Genomic DNA, 17,317 nt, shown 5'->3' on the forward strand with positions numbered 1-17,317 from the left:
CCAAACAGTCCTAGAAAGAACCAATAAAACTTTAAGGGATATGCTAAATAAACAGCAACAGGTAACAATGACTCCTAGAAATAGACTGCATAGTGCTTTATTAACCTTAAATTTTCTCAATGCTGATGAAAAAGGAACAGCTGCGGAGAGACACTGAATGACAGACAAAACTCCTAAGCTAAACCAACCAGTTTATTTCAAAGATATGTTGACCTCAGAATGGAAACCTGGATATGTCCTATGTTGGGAAAGGGGTTTTGCTTTTGTTTCTACAGGAGAAAAAAAAGCTATAGATATCAACAAAATTAATAAAAATTCTATTCGAACAGAAGAGACCCCTTGATGAAGAGAAGTAAAACCTCATCTACCAATGTGACATCTCTACAAGTTGTAAGAAAAATTTAACAAACAAGGGATGGGATAGGATTCTGTTTTTGTCTTTCCAGGATAATGGAAATACCCATCTTCCAGAAATCATAAGGCCTTGGATATCAAGACGTCTACAACAAAAAGAAAAAATCTATTGGTACCAATCTACACAGAGTAAAATCTCACTGCCTAACATCTATATCTCTTTTATTCTAGAAAAGCTGTGGCTGCAATTCAATTATAAACCAAGCTGGCTTTGGAGATGGAATTGGTTCACTCCTTCTCTAAACCCAAGCATATTGCTAAAAGAAGAAAAGGTTGAGAAATTCTTTAGTCCCATATCAGAAGAGCCCTCTGGTGTAGGACAGAAGAAAACCAAAAAAAAAAAAAAAAAATAAGATCATTGTCTTCTTCAAGATTCTAATTCTCTCCATGCTTACTCTTGATTTCTTGGAATCCTTTCTTACATATCATGCCACCTTTAAATCCAAACTTTCCATTTTGATATTAATAATGTTTAAGTTTTTCACAGTAAAAAGTTTTTCCATTAGCAATCTCTAAAATCTCCAGAAGGAAGATGGGGCCCTACAACAACTCTACCCAGTCTAGAATGATGCCATGGTACTCATCATCATACTACACTTCTAGCCAGAATCTCAGACAATCTTACTCATTACTCTGAGACTAGTTGCAGAATCTACAGTTAGTCCAACTGAGACTTACCTATCTGAGCTTTCTTACAGAACCCAACAGAGATACCATCACCTCCTAAACAGCAGAAAGCAATTCTAAGAAAACGATACCCTTTCTCCCAAAGGTTTCCACGCTTCTCAGGGTTATGGATGATAGTTATGGGGTTGGGGTGGAAAAAAATACTAGACTCAGTATTCTCTTTAAAAAAAAAAAAAAAAAGAAAGAAAGAAAGAAAGAAAAAAGAAGAAAGTGAAATGGATAGGTATAAGATATTATGGTAGATTATTGTACATACTAGTAAACAAATTTAGTAAAATAGATAATTTGCACTGTTATGGATTCTTGTATATTGATACAAATGTAAACTATTTTTATATTCCTGTTTAAGATAATTTGTATATTGATACAAATACAAAACTATTTGTTGTAATGTATATATATTTCTACTCTTATTTAAAATATTTTGTACATTGATGCAAATGTAAATTTATATCTGCATACTGTATGTATGTTCTAACTCTGTTTAGGATATTTTGTATATTAATATATATTTAGAACTACTGTCATATTGCACTATATATTCCTACCTCTGTTAAAGATATTTTGTGTATTGTCACAATTTTGAAGTCACTGTCCTTTTACCATACATTTTCTTACAAACTGTTTACCTTGTTTACGTGAAGCCTTAGTCCTTAGGTTATTCAGGTAGATAAGACTTACAGATTTATTGTCACCTATGCTTGTCATCTCCATAGTTACGTTATTTGGTTATCCAGATTTACAGATACATAGGTCAGATGGACAGGTAATCTTCAAACACTTCATACACCTAGAGAATATGGCATTTAAATAACTTAGAATTCTATTGATGTGAGACACAATTGCTCCTGGCAGCACCAATTTGATCCCGAGAGAATGCTGGGCTTCTAAGACATTTCCATTTGGAAGTTTGTTCTTCTTGGCACAAAATGGCCTGCTGGGCAAAGAGCTGTCCTTGCCTCGACTGCTGACAATATGAATGCTGTCCTTTCTGGACAAGCGGGACACAAGGAAAAGAAACTACTGAACTCTGCCAAGACAGGGTAAGATGGTCTTTCAGAATTCCTGCTTCTGAAAATGGTCTGTCAGATACTCTAGGCCTGTAGTCAATTTGAATGCACCAACAATGCTGAAAAACATTAGGTGACTGTCCAGGCTGCCAGCTGTCTCTAAAAGTTGCTTGCATCCTTCTCCTGTTTCTCGGGTCTTTGATGGGACTGAAGACTTAACAGTTACAATCTTCTATCTTAGCTAGAACATATTAAGTATTAGATTCAGGTTCTTCAGGATAGGGAACCTTTTGGAATGATCTCTGTAACGCGCCACCTACCCACGCTCCAGACGGCTCTGGATTTTAGTATGTGTCTCTTGTTTGATATTGTTCGTGTTGGTTGTAGTTCCATCTTATCTAGGTCATTATCCATTATTCCTCCTGGACAATATTTGATAATCATTCCTATTGTATATAGTTCTATATTAGGTTAGAACTTTCTTATTTAGACAAAAGGGGGAGATGTAGTGGGTAGCTGTTCCAGCCTTTTGACCTGGAAGTACTACCCCCATTGAAGCTTCCAGTAACTGTCACGCCTACAAGGCGGGGCTGAGACAGGAGCCCTTAAGACCTGAGATCCGGATGGGCCAGCTCTCTTGGTTCCTGGATCCTGCACACTGGAGGTAGACCAAGCAGAGTTCTCCAGAGAACACTGCTGGACTGCACTTCACCTCTCCCAGACCCTGTAACCTATCCCTTTACTTGTAAGTTACCTCACAAAACAAATCTCCCTTTTAATTATGTGGAATTGCCTTAATACTTCCACCAATAAAACCCTGGCTCAAAAAACTAAAAAAAAAAAACAAAACAAAACAAAAAAAAAAAAAAAAACAAAAAACAAAAACAAAAAAAAAAATCAACCAAACAAAAAAAGAATAACATAGAAATCTTCACTCAATAACAGAATACCCAAACAAGAATACTGATGGGTACATTAAGAAGATTGCTGGATGGCACCATTTTAATGTAATTTATAAGATAATCATGTTAAAAATGTCACTTAAAATTTTTTAAAAGCGCTGGGTGTAGTGGTATGTGCCTTTAATTCCAGGAGGCAGAGGCAGGTGGGTCTCTGAGTTCAAGGCCACCCTGATCTACAGAATGAGATACAGGAGAGCCAGAGTACACGGAGAAATCGTGTCTTTAAAAAAAAAATAAGAAATAAAAATTGCTGAGTGGTGGTGGCCCACGCCTTTAATCCCAGCACTGGGGAGGCAAAGGCAGGCGGATCTCTGTGAGTTCAAGGCCAGCCTGGGCTACCAAGTGAGTTCCAGGAAAGGCGTAAAGCTACACAGAGAAACCCTGTCTCGAAAAACCAAAAAAAAAAAAAAAAAAAAAAAAAAAAAAAAAAAAAAAAAAAAAAAAAAAAAAAAAACAACAACAACAAAACAAAAAAAGGGCTGGAGAGATGGCTCAGAGGTTAAGAGCACTGATTGCTCTTCCAGAGTTCCCTAGTTTAATTCCCAGCAACCACATGGTAGCTCACAACCATCTATAATGAGATCTGGTGCCCTCTTCTGGTGTGCAGACATTCATACAAACAGAACACTGTATACATAATAAATAAATAAATCTTAGAAAAAAGGGGAGGAGGGGCACTGAGATTCAAATCTCCAAGCTTCACTTTGCCACTCTAGTAACTAAAGAAATGCAACAGAGCCGGGCGGTGGTGGCGCACGCCTTTAATCCCAGCACTCGGGAGGCAGAGCCAGGCGGATCTCTGTGAGTTCGAGGCCAGCCTGGGCTACCAAGTGAGTTCCAGGAAAAGGCGCAAAGCTACACAGAGAAACCCTGTCTCGAAAAAAAAAAAAGAAATGCAACAGAAAGGAAAAGTATATAAAGGCTTTCCAAGAACTCTATTCTCACATAATAAGAAATAATCATAAAGAGCTAGGTAGTATTAGCACACGCCTTTGATACTAGCACTCAGGAGGCAAAGGCAGGTGGATCTCTGAGTTTGAGGCCGGCCTGAAACTACAGAACAAGTTCCAGGACAGCCAAGAGAAATCCTGTCTCAAAAATAAATGAAATGAAAATAATCATAAAGTATTTTCTAGAAAATATCTTAAAAGTAAAGCAAGCGCTTATGAGAGATGGCTAACTGAGTAAAGGAGCTTGCTGCCAAGCCTCATGCCCCAAATCTGATTCCCACAATTCATATAGTGGAAGAAGAGAACTTTCACAGGTTGTCCTCTGACCACCCACACCCACAAATACACACACATGATAATTAAAAAAAATAAGTAAATTAAGTGGAGCTGGAAAGACAGCTTGGTGGTTATGAGTACTGGCTGCTCCACCAGAGGATCTAGGTTTGATTCCAAGCAAACATATTGTGGCTCACAACTGCCTGTAATTCCAGTTCCAAGGACTCCAACATCCTCTTCTGACCTCTTTGGGTGCCCCACATGCACATGGTGCACATATATACATGCAGGCAAAGTTCAAACACATAAAGAAATACTATTTTTAGAAAAAATGAAGCAAACTTTTAATTTTTTTCTAAGGAACTTCATGAGATTCTATAAACATCAAGATAATACTCAGCTTGAAGAGTAACCATTAAGATGCCATCCAAGTGTAGAAAACACTGACAGAAGAGACTATCCCGTGTAGACATTTTCTACTCACACAATGAATCCCACAACTTATTAAATGACTAACTTAAGTGTTTTGGAAATTATTTTTGATATCTTACTTGTCCGCTCTTGCAGGTATATTTAAGGTACTTATCAGTATGTTTAAGATATGTAAAGGCTGAGCTCAACAGAAATTAATGGACTTTATACAACCATACAAACATTTTTCCTCCATATTCATACCAACAAAATAAGCTTTGAACAAATACTTGATGGTTCACAAGTCAGAAATATACTATGACCTATCATACTAAAAGCATAAAGTGAGTTTCTTTCAGAAACTTGCAATTTTGCTTTCATAAGAGAAATTCATATATACAAAATGATTCAAACTAAATAAGGAAAAACTGAGAAAGAGACCTGTTTTTCACTCTATCAGTAGACATCAAAACAGACGGAAGAGTTTTGTGTACAGACAAATTCTAACACAGGACATTTCTATACAAACGGTATGGACAGTATATAAATAAGTACAAATCATTATGTATTTCTGTCAAAACTCTCATTAAGATCCAATACCTGGAAAAAAAAAATCCAATACCTGTTTCCACAATGTTTTCTGTTTCCGTCGTCTCCAGGCCATCCATGCTGTCCTCATCTTCCACTGTAGATTTTCCTCTACTTCGAGGCCTACAGCAAAAAATAATGATAATTTAAAAAAAAAAAACCACATAAAGTTAAACACTAAAATTTTTTCTTGGTTGTCTTTTGAGACATTCTCAGATGTAACCCAAGCTGGCCTTGGACTCCTCGTCTTCCTGCCTCATCCTCCCAACTACTGAGATGTGTAGCATGCACCACCACACCCAGATAAATGTTGAATTTTAAGGCTTCGATTTGAACACTTACATATAAAGCACATTTGGAAAGTATAACATAAAATTTAAGCTTTCCCCAGCATAACAGTGCATCAAGTATAAAATATTTTCTTCCATAAAGCCTGAATGTGAGGACAGAACAAAGTGACAAATCTTATGTTTGGAAGTACTGATTCAGGATTTCTCTCTCTTTGAACTGATTTTTCCAAGACTTTTTCTGTATCCACTGGTGGCTTTTAAATTCCTTTACAAAGTTCATACTTAAAAAGGGTTTTATTCTACATTTAGTGAAATTTAAATTTACTGAAAAGCTCAAGTAATTAGGCCAGAAGATGATTCAGTGAGGAAAGGTTCTTGCTTACCTCCAACCCTGATACCGAGTTGGGACCCACATGGTGAAAGGAGTAAACAAACCCCTACAAGCTGCTGTCTGACCTCCATAAGTGCTCGATGACTCATTCATACATGCACACTTAGAAACACAGAAATTTAAAAAAAAAAAACAAAAAAAAAAAACTATTTTTGGTTGTGAGCCTAGCCTTTAATGGCTGAGCCATCTCTCCAGCCCATGGTGCAAAGCTACACAGAGAAACCCTGTCTTGGGGGGAAAAAAAACTAATAAATGATTCAGTATATTTAAAAGGAAAAACAAAACAAACAACAACAACAACAAACACCTTATGTAAGTGGCCAGGCCTGGTAGTTCAAACCTTTAACCCAGCCCTCAGTTGCATCTCTAAGAGTTTGAGGTCAGCCTGGTCTACATAACAAGCTCCAAGCTAGCCAGGGTTGCGAATGTGATCCAATCTCAATTATCAGTATAATAATCTAGAATAGAAGATGAGGACAGGCTATACAGCTTAGTAGTAGAGAACTTATCTAACATGTACAAGGCTCTGGGTTCGTCACCAACAGAAAAATTAATTAAAGTGAAATCTGAAAGAGCTGCTCAATGGGCAACATCTTGTTTATTAACTGCAAAAGACAACACAGTTTTATTGTTTTTAATTTACAACCAAAAGCTGTTGGTTCATTTATGTTATATATACATATATACGTGTGTGTGTGTGTGTGTGTGTGTGTGTGTGTGTGTGTGTGTATAAATGATTGTGTGCAGAGCACTCTTCTAGGCATATTTAGTGGCCCTTATTGGTGTTTCTCAATAGGGTAAGTGGTTGTCTCCCAGGAAATATCAAATAACAGAGGAATATGGGGTGAAGAGGCAGGAAAGATAGAGGAATGGAGAGATGTAGGTGTGTAGGGGTGTGTGTGTGTGTGTGTGTGTGTGTGTGTGTGTGTGTGTTGGAGAGAGTCAGAGCTAGAGACTTGACGAAGACAGATGTGAGAGAAGGCTGCATATCACCACTGAAGGCCACGCAGATGTCTGTGATCTGTGGGGCCACATGAAGCCATGCTGATGTCTGTGGACCATGCTGTGTGTGTGAGTGGGGGGGGGGGGGTATGGTTTAAAGTTCTCTCCAGTCCCACCCTGCCCTGCAGTCTGGCAGCAGCTTATAAAATAATCATTCAGAGGCTTAATATTACAGACTGTATGGCCTATAACAGGTCTCTTGCTAGCTAGCCACATATTCTGTGGCTTTACCAGTCTGTTGGCATGTTGTTCCTTGGGCGGCAGGCTGGCATCTCTTCAGACTCCGCCTTTCTCTTTCCTGTCTCTCTCCTTGTATTTCCTGCCTGCTTCTAAGTATGGCAAAGCAGCTTATTTATTAACCAAGGGGAACAATATATATTCACACCGTACAGAAAGACATCCCCCAGCAGGGGGTAATATGTTGATATGAGTGGTCTGTGCAGCCACCTGAGACCATGTTGCTATCTGTGGGTCTGTGGTGCCACTGAGGGCCATGTTTGGGTCCATGGTCCTGTTGTAGCCAGGGGCTATGTTGATGTTGATGTCTGTGGCCTGTGCTGCCACCTGAGGCCATGTTGATGTCCATGGGCCAGGCTGCTGCAGGGGACCATATTAGTGTCCTTAGCTTGTGTTGCCCTGGAGACCATGTTGATGTCCTTGGCCTGAACTAACAATGAGGGCTATGATGGTGGTGTCTGTGGCTGTGATGAAGAAGAGAGCGGTGTTGATGTCCATGGAAACCATGTGGAAGTTCATAATCCCTGATCCCACTGACTAAGAAGGGCAAGGAAGCTACTTTTGCAGTGGCATCAATGACTGCATAGTCACAGTTGAGAAAGAGGGACATAGAAGGCTTCAGTGACAACCTCTCCCTCACCCCCCAAAAAATAACAGCCTGGACAGGAAACTATTGAAGAGAACTCTTTAAAACTGTGACAAGGATACTGCAGTATAGCTGTCCACAACTGAGGGTTTCTGGCAGGGGTGCAGGTGGGAAAGACTCAGTTTTCATTAAGGGGTTGACCACTAGCAGTTTGACAAAAACTGGACTTGTGGTTTTGTTTTACTTTTTTTCTTTGGGGAGCAGGGGTCACAAGGGTGGGAGCTAGACTTGGGAGGACTGGGGAGTGAGTGTGATTGGTGTATATGATGTGAAATCTCCAAATAATTAATAAAAATATTGTATTAGAAAAAATAAAAGCACACAAAGTCATTAAATGCAGGATATTCATCTAGACACCGTGTATTGGTTTGAATGACAAATGACCTCCATAGGCTTAGGCATCTGAATACTTAGTCTCCAGCTGGTAGTGCTGTTTTGGGGCTTAGCAGGTGAGGCCTTGTTAGAGGAGGTGTGTCACTGGAGGTGGGCTTTGTGAGTTAAAAGCCTGGTACAATTTTAAGTTAGCTCTGTACTTTATATTTGTGGTCCATAATGAGCTCTCTGCTTCCTGCTCCAGCTACCAGGTCTCTCCATCACGACAAATTCTAAGCCTCTAAGACAGTGGTTCTCAACCTTCCTAATGCTGCGACCCTTTAATACAGGTCATGTTGTGGCTACACCTAAGTATAAAATTTTTCTGTTGCTACTTCATAACTGTAATTTTGCTGCTGTTATTAATCGTAACATAAACATCTGATATGAAGGATATCTGACATGTGACACCCAAAGGGGTCATGACCCACAGTTGAGAATAACTGCTCTATAACCATAATCTCAAATAAATTCTTTCTTCTGTAAATTTTCTTAGTCATGGTATTTTATCAGAGCAATGTTTAACTCTCAAAATAGAGATGAAGGACTTGCAAGATGGTTCAGCTGGTAAAGGTACTTGCCACCAAGCACGACATCTTGAGTTTGATTTGTATGATATACATGGTGGAAAAGGGGAATCAACTCCAGCAAATTATCCTTTGGACTCCCATCCGAGTACCACAGCACATGTGCCCTTCCTACATACACACAAATTAACTGAAATGTAATTTTTAAAATGACAGGGTACCAGCAGAGATTTCCCTGTCTACCAAAAAAGATTATTCAGGTGAATCATTTAAGTGATGATACTCAGGAGCTACTAAAATCATACACAACTATAGTTACTAACATATAAATCTTTTTATGACTACACTCCCTATGTGAAAAGATAAGCAACTTTTCTGCATATTTTCTACAGTGTGTGTGTGTGTGTGTGTGTGTGTGTGTGTGTGTGTGTGTGTGTAAATTAAAAATACCAAGTGAAACAATAACATAATGGTACTAAATATTTTCCTTGGGCCTGCAAGATGGCTCAGTGGGTAAAGGTGTTTTGCACAAAGACCAACAACCTGAGCTTGATCCCCAGGATCCATATGGTGAAGAAAACTAACTCTCACAAATTGTCCTCTGACCTCCGCATGTGTGCCATGACAGGCATGCAGTCAATCACACATGCAGGGGCACACACATACACACAGACAGACATACACACAGAAACACACAGCAGGGAGTATCAAGAAGTAAAATTTATGTGTCTATGGAGGTGCTTCTAGAGAGGACTGATATGTGGGGGCAGTGAGGAGCAAACAGGACTGAATGTTCGTAGCACCTTCCAATGGGCTTACTGAGAACAGTCCATGGGGCTAAATGCCCCTTCCTTTTCTGAGTTGTTGCATCTATCACTTCTGCTACCTGCTGGCATCAGGCTCCAGCTTCTCAGGCCTTTCAACAAGGACTAAATAAATACCAGACACTCTAAAAGAGAGCTTCCAAACTTTCAACTATGGTTAAGGACTTCTAGACTTCAACTGTCTAGATTGGAAAGATGTTATTGCCTCTATAATGTGTAGACTGCCAATGTTGTATTAGACCAATCTAATATAGTCTCTGTTAATATATATTATGAATATATATACATATATATTATTATTACTGGCTATATTCATCTAGAGAGGAATCGACCTAACACTACAGGCATACTAAAATATCAAACTACCTCCTAAGAATCAAATACTGTCATCAGTTATACTAGGGAATCTCACTCTGCCATTAGTTGGTTACTAGACCAGAATCCCTAGAAACAACTGATAGGAAAGATAAGAGACCTGGAAGTCTATAATACATGCTATGGGGGTTAGTGTGTCATTACTGTATAAAAGCACAGACTTAGATGGAAAGATGTTATAAGCTTGTGTGTGTGTGTGTGTGTGTGTGTGTGTGTGTGTGAGAGAGAGAGAGAGAGAGAGAGAGAGAGAGAGAGAGAGAGAGAGAGAGAGAGAGAGAGAATTACAGAAAGTGAAAGCTTAAAACTGAAATGTAGGGAAGTCGATTACTACATGTAATAGCATGTCTATTACTACATATAATAATATCATATCTACTACTACTACAGTTACATGTACAGTAGTTACCTACACATATGTACCATCTTTATTCCTGTTACTATGATCAACAAGAAAAATTGATCCTAAGACAGCAGCAGAGACTCTTTAACAATCAATGGCTTTTGTTTAAAATGTAATGTGAATGTTTGCCTGTGTGTATGCTTGTGCATCTCACGTATGCCTGGTGCCCAAAAAGTCAAGAGGACATAGGATCCAATAGAACTGGTGGTCACAGGTTACAGGTGGTTGTGAACTACCATGTGAGCATTAGAAATCGAACCCAGATCCTCTTCAAGAGTAACAGGGGCTCTTAACTGCTAAGCCATCTCTCTAGCCCCATCAATCACTTTTTAAACAACCTCAGTTCTAGCCTTGCCGGTTGCCCAACATTAGAAAACAAAACAAAACACTAAGATTCTTTTTGTTTGTTTGTTTGTTTCTTCTCTTTTTTTAATTTTATAATTCAATTTAATTTTACATATCAGCCACGGATTCCCTTGTTCTCTCCCCTCACCACCCCACCCCCAGCTTCCCCCCAGCCCACCCCACATTGCCATTTCCTCTAGGGCAAAGACTCCCCTGGGGATTGAGTTCAACCTGGTAGATTCAGTCCAGGCAGGTCCAGTCCCCTCATCCCAGGCTGAGCCAAGTGTCCCTGTATAAACCCCAGGTTCCAAACAGCCAGCTCATGCACTGAGGACAGGTCCCAGTCCCAGTGCCTGGATGCCTCCCAAACAGAGTAAGCTAATCAACTGTCTCACTTATCCAGAGGGCCTGATCCAGTTGGGGGCTCCTCAGCTATTGGTTCATAGTTCATGTGTTTCCATTGTTTGGCTATTTGTCCCTTTGTTTTTTCCAATCTTGATCTCAACAATTCTCACTCATACAAACCCTCCTCTTTCTCGCAAATTGGACTCCTGGAGCTCCACCTGGGGCCTGGCCATGGATCTCTGCATCCGGTTCCCTCAGTCATTGGATGAGGTTTCTAGCACCGACAATTAGGGTGTTTGGCCATCCTATCACCAGAGTAGGTCAGTTCGGGCTTTCTCTCGACCATTGCCAGTAGTCTATTGTGGAGGTATCTTGGTGGATTTCTGTGGACCTCTCTAGCACTTTGCTTCTTCCTGTTCTCATGTGGTCTTAGTTTATCATGGTCTCTTATTCCTTGTTCTTCCTCTCTATTCTTGATCCAGCTGGGATCTGCCGCTCCCCTAAGCTCTCTTTCCCTCGACCCTCGCCCTTCATTACCCCACTCACGTCCAGGTTGTTCATGTAGATCTCATCCATTTCTCTGTCATTGGGCGATCCCTGTGTCTTTCTTGGGGTCCTGTTTTCTAGGTAGCCTCCCTGGAGTTGTGAGTAGCAGTCTAGTCATCTTTGAAAAACTAAGGTTCTAGAAGGTGGCAGAATAGTAAGGGAGAGGAAGGCATGAGGAAGGCGTGAGAAAGGAATGGGAACATCAAAAGAAAATGAAGACTGTATACAAAGTTTACACACACACACACACACACACACACACACACACACACACACACACACACAATACCAAATTCAGTCCTGCCAGAGCCATCTCTTTTTCCTTTTCTTTTCTTTTTTTTTTTTTTTTAAGGTTTACTTATTTATTATGTATACAGCATGTATGATTGCAGGCCAGAAGAGGGCACCAGATCTCATTACAGATGGTTGTGAGCGACCATGTCAATTCCCAGCGACCATGTGAATTGAACTCAGGAACTCTGGAAGAGCAGTCAGTGCTCTTATCCTTTGAGCCATCTCTCCAGCCCTCTTACTTTTTAAAAAACGTTTACATACGTGATACATGCCTAACAAGGAGTATGTGAAATGTACATGCAGTTTCCTGTGGAGGCCAGAGGCATCTGATGTTCCTGGTGCTGGAGTGACTGGCAGCTGTGAGCCACCCAATGTGACTGCTGGGATTTGAACCCAGGTCCTCTTGCAAGAGCAGTATATACTCTTAACCATGAGCCATCTCTCCAGCCCAGTACATTACTTCTTATATGTCTATCACTTAGATTAAAACTTGCAATGTGTCTCCCCAACCTTCACAGCTAAATCAAAACCACCCCTTAGGTTGTCTTTAAAAGACCTCTGCAGTCTCATCTCTTAACTGGTACCAGGCTTGCTGATTATATTAAAACTAAGTGAAAGCAAAGTAGGAGAAAGAATTAAACCTTGCCGGGCGGTGGTGGCACACGCCTTTAATCCCAGCACTCGGGAGGCAGAGCCAGGCGGATCTCTGTGAGTTCAAGGCCAGCCTGGGCTACCAAGTGAGTTCCAGGAAAGGTGCAAAGCTACACAGAGAAACCCTGTCTCGAAAAATCAAAAGAATTAAACCTTTATACTGCCTTTTCTATAATAATAGAGTGGACATCAACATACGCAGCCAGGCTTGATACACTCAGAAAACTGAGGTAGGATCACTTGAACACAGGTTACAGAGTAAGCCTGAGCAACATAGCAAGCAAGCCAATTGAAAGGGAGACAGGAGGGCTACTTATAAAAAGTATTCTATCAGCAGGGCAGTGGTGACGCATGCCTTTAATCCCAGCACTAGGGAGGCAGAGGTAGGTGGATCTCTGTGAGGGCGAAGACAGCCTGGTCTACAGAGCAAGTTCCAGGACCAGGGCTATTACACAGAGAAACCCAAATTTTATTTCAGAGCTAGAGAAATGGCTCATAGTTAAGAGTACTTTTCTTGTTCTGGGTTTGATTCCCAGAATCACATCTGATGACTCAGAACCACTTGTAACTCTAGTTCTTCTTCTGGTCTCTGTAGAAACTGCACATGTGGTACACATTGAGACGAGCAGGCACACATACATACACATATATTTTGATTTGTTTTGCTTTTAAAGATTTATTTTTATTTTATGTGTATGAGCATTTGCTTGAGTATATATATGTGAACCACATGTGTGTTGTGCCTATCAAGGCCAGAAAAAGTTGTTGGATCCCCTGAAACTAGAGTTATAGGGTAAGCCACCATGTAAGTGCTAGGAACTGAACCTGGGTCCTCTGCAAAAGCAGCAAGGGCTCTTAACCACTGAGATCTCTTCAGTCCCCACATATTCTTTTTAAATTTGAGCTTAATTTTTTTAGGTATGAAGTTGGAACTAGGATTTTTAAAAATCTTTACTTTTTAAAGATTACATTCTAAAATACTTATAAATGAAATAATACTATGGCTGAAACTTGGTTCAAAGTAACACAAGACAAGAGTATAAATGAAATAAGGCTGCGTTTGTTTTCTAAGGAAAAGAAAAGCGTGGAGTTAGATGGATGGGGAAGTGGGAAGGATCTGAGAGGAGAAACCATAATCAGAATATATTATTTGAATTTTCAAATATATTAAATATACACCTGTAACTATGGAGCAGTTTCTATGCTTCCAGCTCACCACCAGTTACTAAAAATATGGTGCAAGATGAAAAAAAAAATCCCTAAAATATGACAGTTGTTCAACTGAGTGACAATCCATTGTACTTTCTATTACCTATAAAAAAAATAATTCAGTTTAACCAAAAAAATCTATTTTTTCCATAAAATATATTTTATCAAAAAATAATAAAGAAATTAGGCTGGTATGTGTTGCTGTTTTAGGTAAGTGATGATAGTATAGGGGTTCACTATATTATTCTCTACATACTTACATATAACAATTTTTCAAAACAGAGAATTTAGTAAAAAAGAGAGTAAAGGGGAAAGGATTTCCTTAGGAAGGAATGTGGCTAATTTTTAAAAGAGGAGGGATAGCAAGTGGAAAGCCATATATATGAGAGAATTATTTTAGCACGAAGACCTGTGCTGAAAGTTATCAGCGGAAGAAAGCTTTCTTTCAGACCGAGCTCAGTAGAAGTGTGCTGGTGCGTTCAGAACCTTCACTACTTTAAAGCACAGGTCCTATGTAAAGACCGCCGAAGTCAAAGTCTGGCGCTAGAACTCGCTGGGCCTCAGATGTTGAAACAGGGCGGGGCGGGGGGGGGGGGGGGGGGGAGACAGTCTCTATTTAAAATATTTTCATAACTAGTAAGACATTTACACATTTTTACTAAAAGAATACTTCTAATTTCTCATTGCCATCATCCAGACAACAGGCTGAAACAGTCCCTGAAAGGTCAAGGGACTTGTGAACTCTACCAGGCACTGCACAAAGTACACTGGCAGTCTGACTGGCTTCTTTTTCACCTAGGCATGCAGCTGGTTGACATTTTGCAACTTCCCTTACATATGATTGAAATGCAAGCAATACCGACAGAAGCTTCTTTTCCACACCCAGTACTTGTCCTCAAATCTCCCTGCAACATTCAATCCATCACCTCTTCTCTTTGTGGCAAACATCAATGCTTGGACATCAGGTGCTGACATCAGAGATCAAGCCAAGACTACGCTACTGTGATAAGCCTGAGATTTAGCCACCATAGTTCTAACTAACAGTACTCTGTGGTGTTATCACAACAATCAACATTTTATAGAAAGGAAAAAGACAACTTCGGGAATTAGCAAGGCATACTAGCACAGGCTTGTAATCCCAGCAGAGGAGTTATAGCAAGGGACCAGTGTGGTCTACCTAACAAATTCCAAGCCAGGCAGGGCTAAACAAACAAACTCTATCCTAAAAATAAGAGGGTCAAGAAGATAACTCTGTAAGTACAAGCACTTACTTCATAGACCTGACCAGTCTGACAATTCTCAGAGCTCATATAAAAGTCCTGATGGACTAGCAAGCATCTGTAAACCCAGGACTGCTACAGTGGGAAATAGGAGGTAGAAACAGAGGCTGGTATATGTACCTCAGCAGCAGAAACAAGAGAGACCCTGCTCAAAAACAAGGTGGAAGGCCAGAACCAACTCCCAAAGTTATTCTCTGAACTGCATGTGTGAACCCCACATACAAATATTGTATGTTTTTTAGACAGGGTCTCATTATACAGCAATGGCTAGGCATGGAATTCACTATGTAGCGCAGGTTAGACAAAAAAATTTTAAAATAAGTAAAAGAGGAAAAGGCAAGAAATAAGGTAAATAAAATAAAGCCAAGCACATACCTGTAAATCCAAGCATCTCAGAGGCTAAGGAAAGAAGATAGTCACAAGTTCAAGACCAGTTTGGGCTAAAGAGGAATTCAAGGTGTACATGGTGGGTGGGTAGAGACAATATTATAAGAAAATGTTCAGTACAATCACATGTTTCTAAATAACTTATTACTTTTATTTTGTGTGCAATGGTGTTTTGCCCGTGTGAATGTCTGTATGTGGGGCCCTTGGAACTAGAATTACAGAGAGTTGTGAGCTGTCATATGGGTGTTAGGAATTGAACCTGGAAGAGCAGACAATACATTTTTTTAAAAGATTTTATTTATTTATTATGTATACATATATGCCTGCAGGCCAGAAGAGGGCACCAGATCTCATTATAGATGGTTGTGAGCCACCATGTGGTTGCTGGGAATTGAACTCAGGACCTCTGGAAGAGTAGCCAGTGCTCTTAACCGCTGAGCCACCTCTCCAGCCCCAACAATGCATCTTCTAAACCATCTCTCCAGCCTCCTTTCACATTTATCAAAAAAACAAAATTTACACCAGCCAGATATGGTGGCATACGTCTATAATCTTGAGCTTGAGTTAATAGCAAAACAAATTTGAGGACATTAAAAGCTACAGCAATACTGACTCTCAAAAAAAAAAATTGACTAAACAACAAAAAATTAAAAACATTCAGTTGTAGAGAATCTGGCATGCATGAAGCCCTGGGTTCTATCCCAAGAAGCACATCAAACAAAGCATAGTGGTGCATACATGTAACAACAGCAGTTGGCAGGAGTCAGGAGAATCAAAAGTTAAGGCCATCTTTAACTGCACAGATGGTAAAGACAAACTTGGGATACATGCTATCCTATCTCAAAAAATAAAGAAGCAAATATTCCTATGTCTTTATGTTTCATTGTACATGTCTTATCTACAAGCCAAAAATATGTGGAAAGAAATACAAGAGAGCTTCCAATGATTATCATTGTACTTGTGATTTGTACCATTTGTTACTTTATGATAAACACATACAGCACTGTTTCAGTCTCACTGAAGTAGATATATTTAAGTAAACATATGGCTCAAATTTTCTTTTAGGATATCTTAATGTGTATGGGTGTTTTGCCTGCATGTGTATATGCACACCATGTTCATACCTGGTACTCAGGGAAACCAAAAGGCATCAGAGTCCCTGGAACTAGTTGTGAGCTACCATATGAATGACAGAAACTGAATTTGGGTCATCAGCAAGAGCAGTATGCACTCTTAACCACTTGCCATTCTTCCGGCCTACTACAACAATAAATACATTTAAATAATCATATACACGCTTTAAAAAACATGAATATGCCCTGTGGTGGTTTGAAGGAAAATGACCCCCAAAGGAGTGGCACTATTAGGAGGTGTGGCTTTGTTGGAGTAGGTGTGGCCTTGTAGAAAGAAGTGTGTCACTGTAGGTTGTGCTTTGAGGTCTCTTATCCTCAAGCTACACCCAGTAACATAGTTCACTTCCTGTTGCCTATGGATCAAGGTGTAGAATTCTCAGTTCCTTCTCCAGCACCAGTCTGCCTGCACACCTCTATGTCTTGCCATGATGATAATGGACTAAACTTCTGAAATTATAAGCCACCCTAACTAAATGTTTTCCTTTATAAAAGTTGCTGTGGTCATGGTGTCTCTTGACATCAATAGAAACATTAAGACATACCCTAATCAAGGTAATCATATCCCTCCCCCCTCCCCTTTTTTTTGGTAAAACTGCATTAGAACCCGAAAAATACCTGGGATTATATCATAAAAAAAAAATTGTATTTGAATTTTAAAACATTTCTCATGAGTTCAAATTTATAATGTTTGGTAAACTAATCTGTAGGCTGTCTTTAAATGTTTTCAGCCCTTTCAAGATAAAAGAGTCAATGCAAAAATCAAAC

General features: G+C 39.7%; 1 protein-coding gene across 4 annotated transcripts in view; it reads right to left on the reverse strand.

The window, feature by feature from the left end:
- The window catches only part of Kmt2c (lysine methyltransferase 2C), a 235,888-nt gene that overhangs the window by 173,263 nt on the left and 45,308 nt on the right, over positions 1-17,317 (reverse strand). For all 4 annotated transcript variants that reach the window (XM_059257756.1, XM_059257757.1, XM_059257755.1 and 1 more), the window contains exon 2: positions 5,333-5,421. In XM_059257756.1, the coding sequence (XP_059113739.1) occupies positions 5,333-5,421 (89 nt within the window). The remainder of the gene's footprint in view (positions 1-5,332; positions 5,422-17,317) is intronic.

Source organism: Peromyscus eremicus, chromosome 3 (genome assembly GCF_949786415.1).
Source record: "Peromyscus eremicus chromosome 3, PerEre_H2_v1, whole genome shotgun sequence".
NCBI lineage: Eukaryota > Metazoa > Chordata > Mammalia > Rodentia > Cricetidae > Peromyscus > Peromyscus eremicus.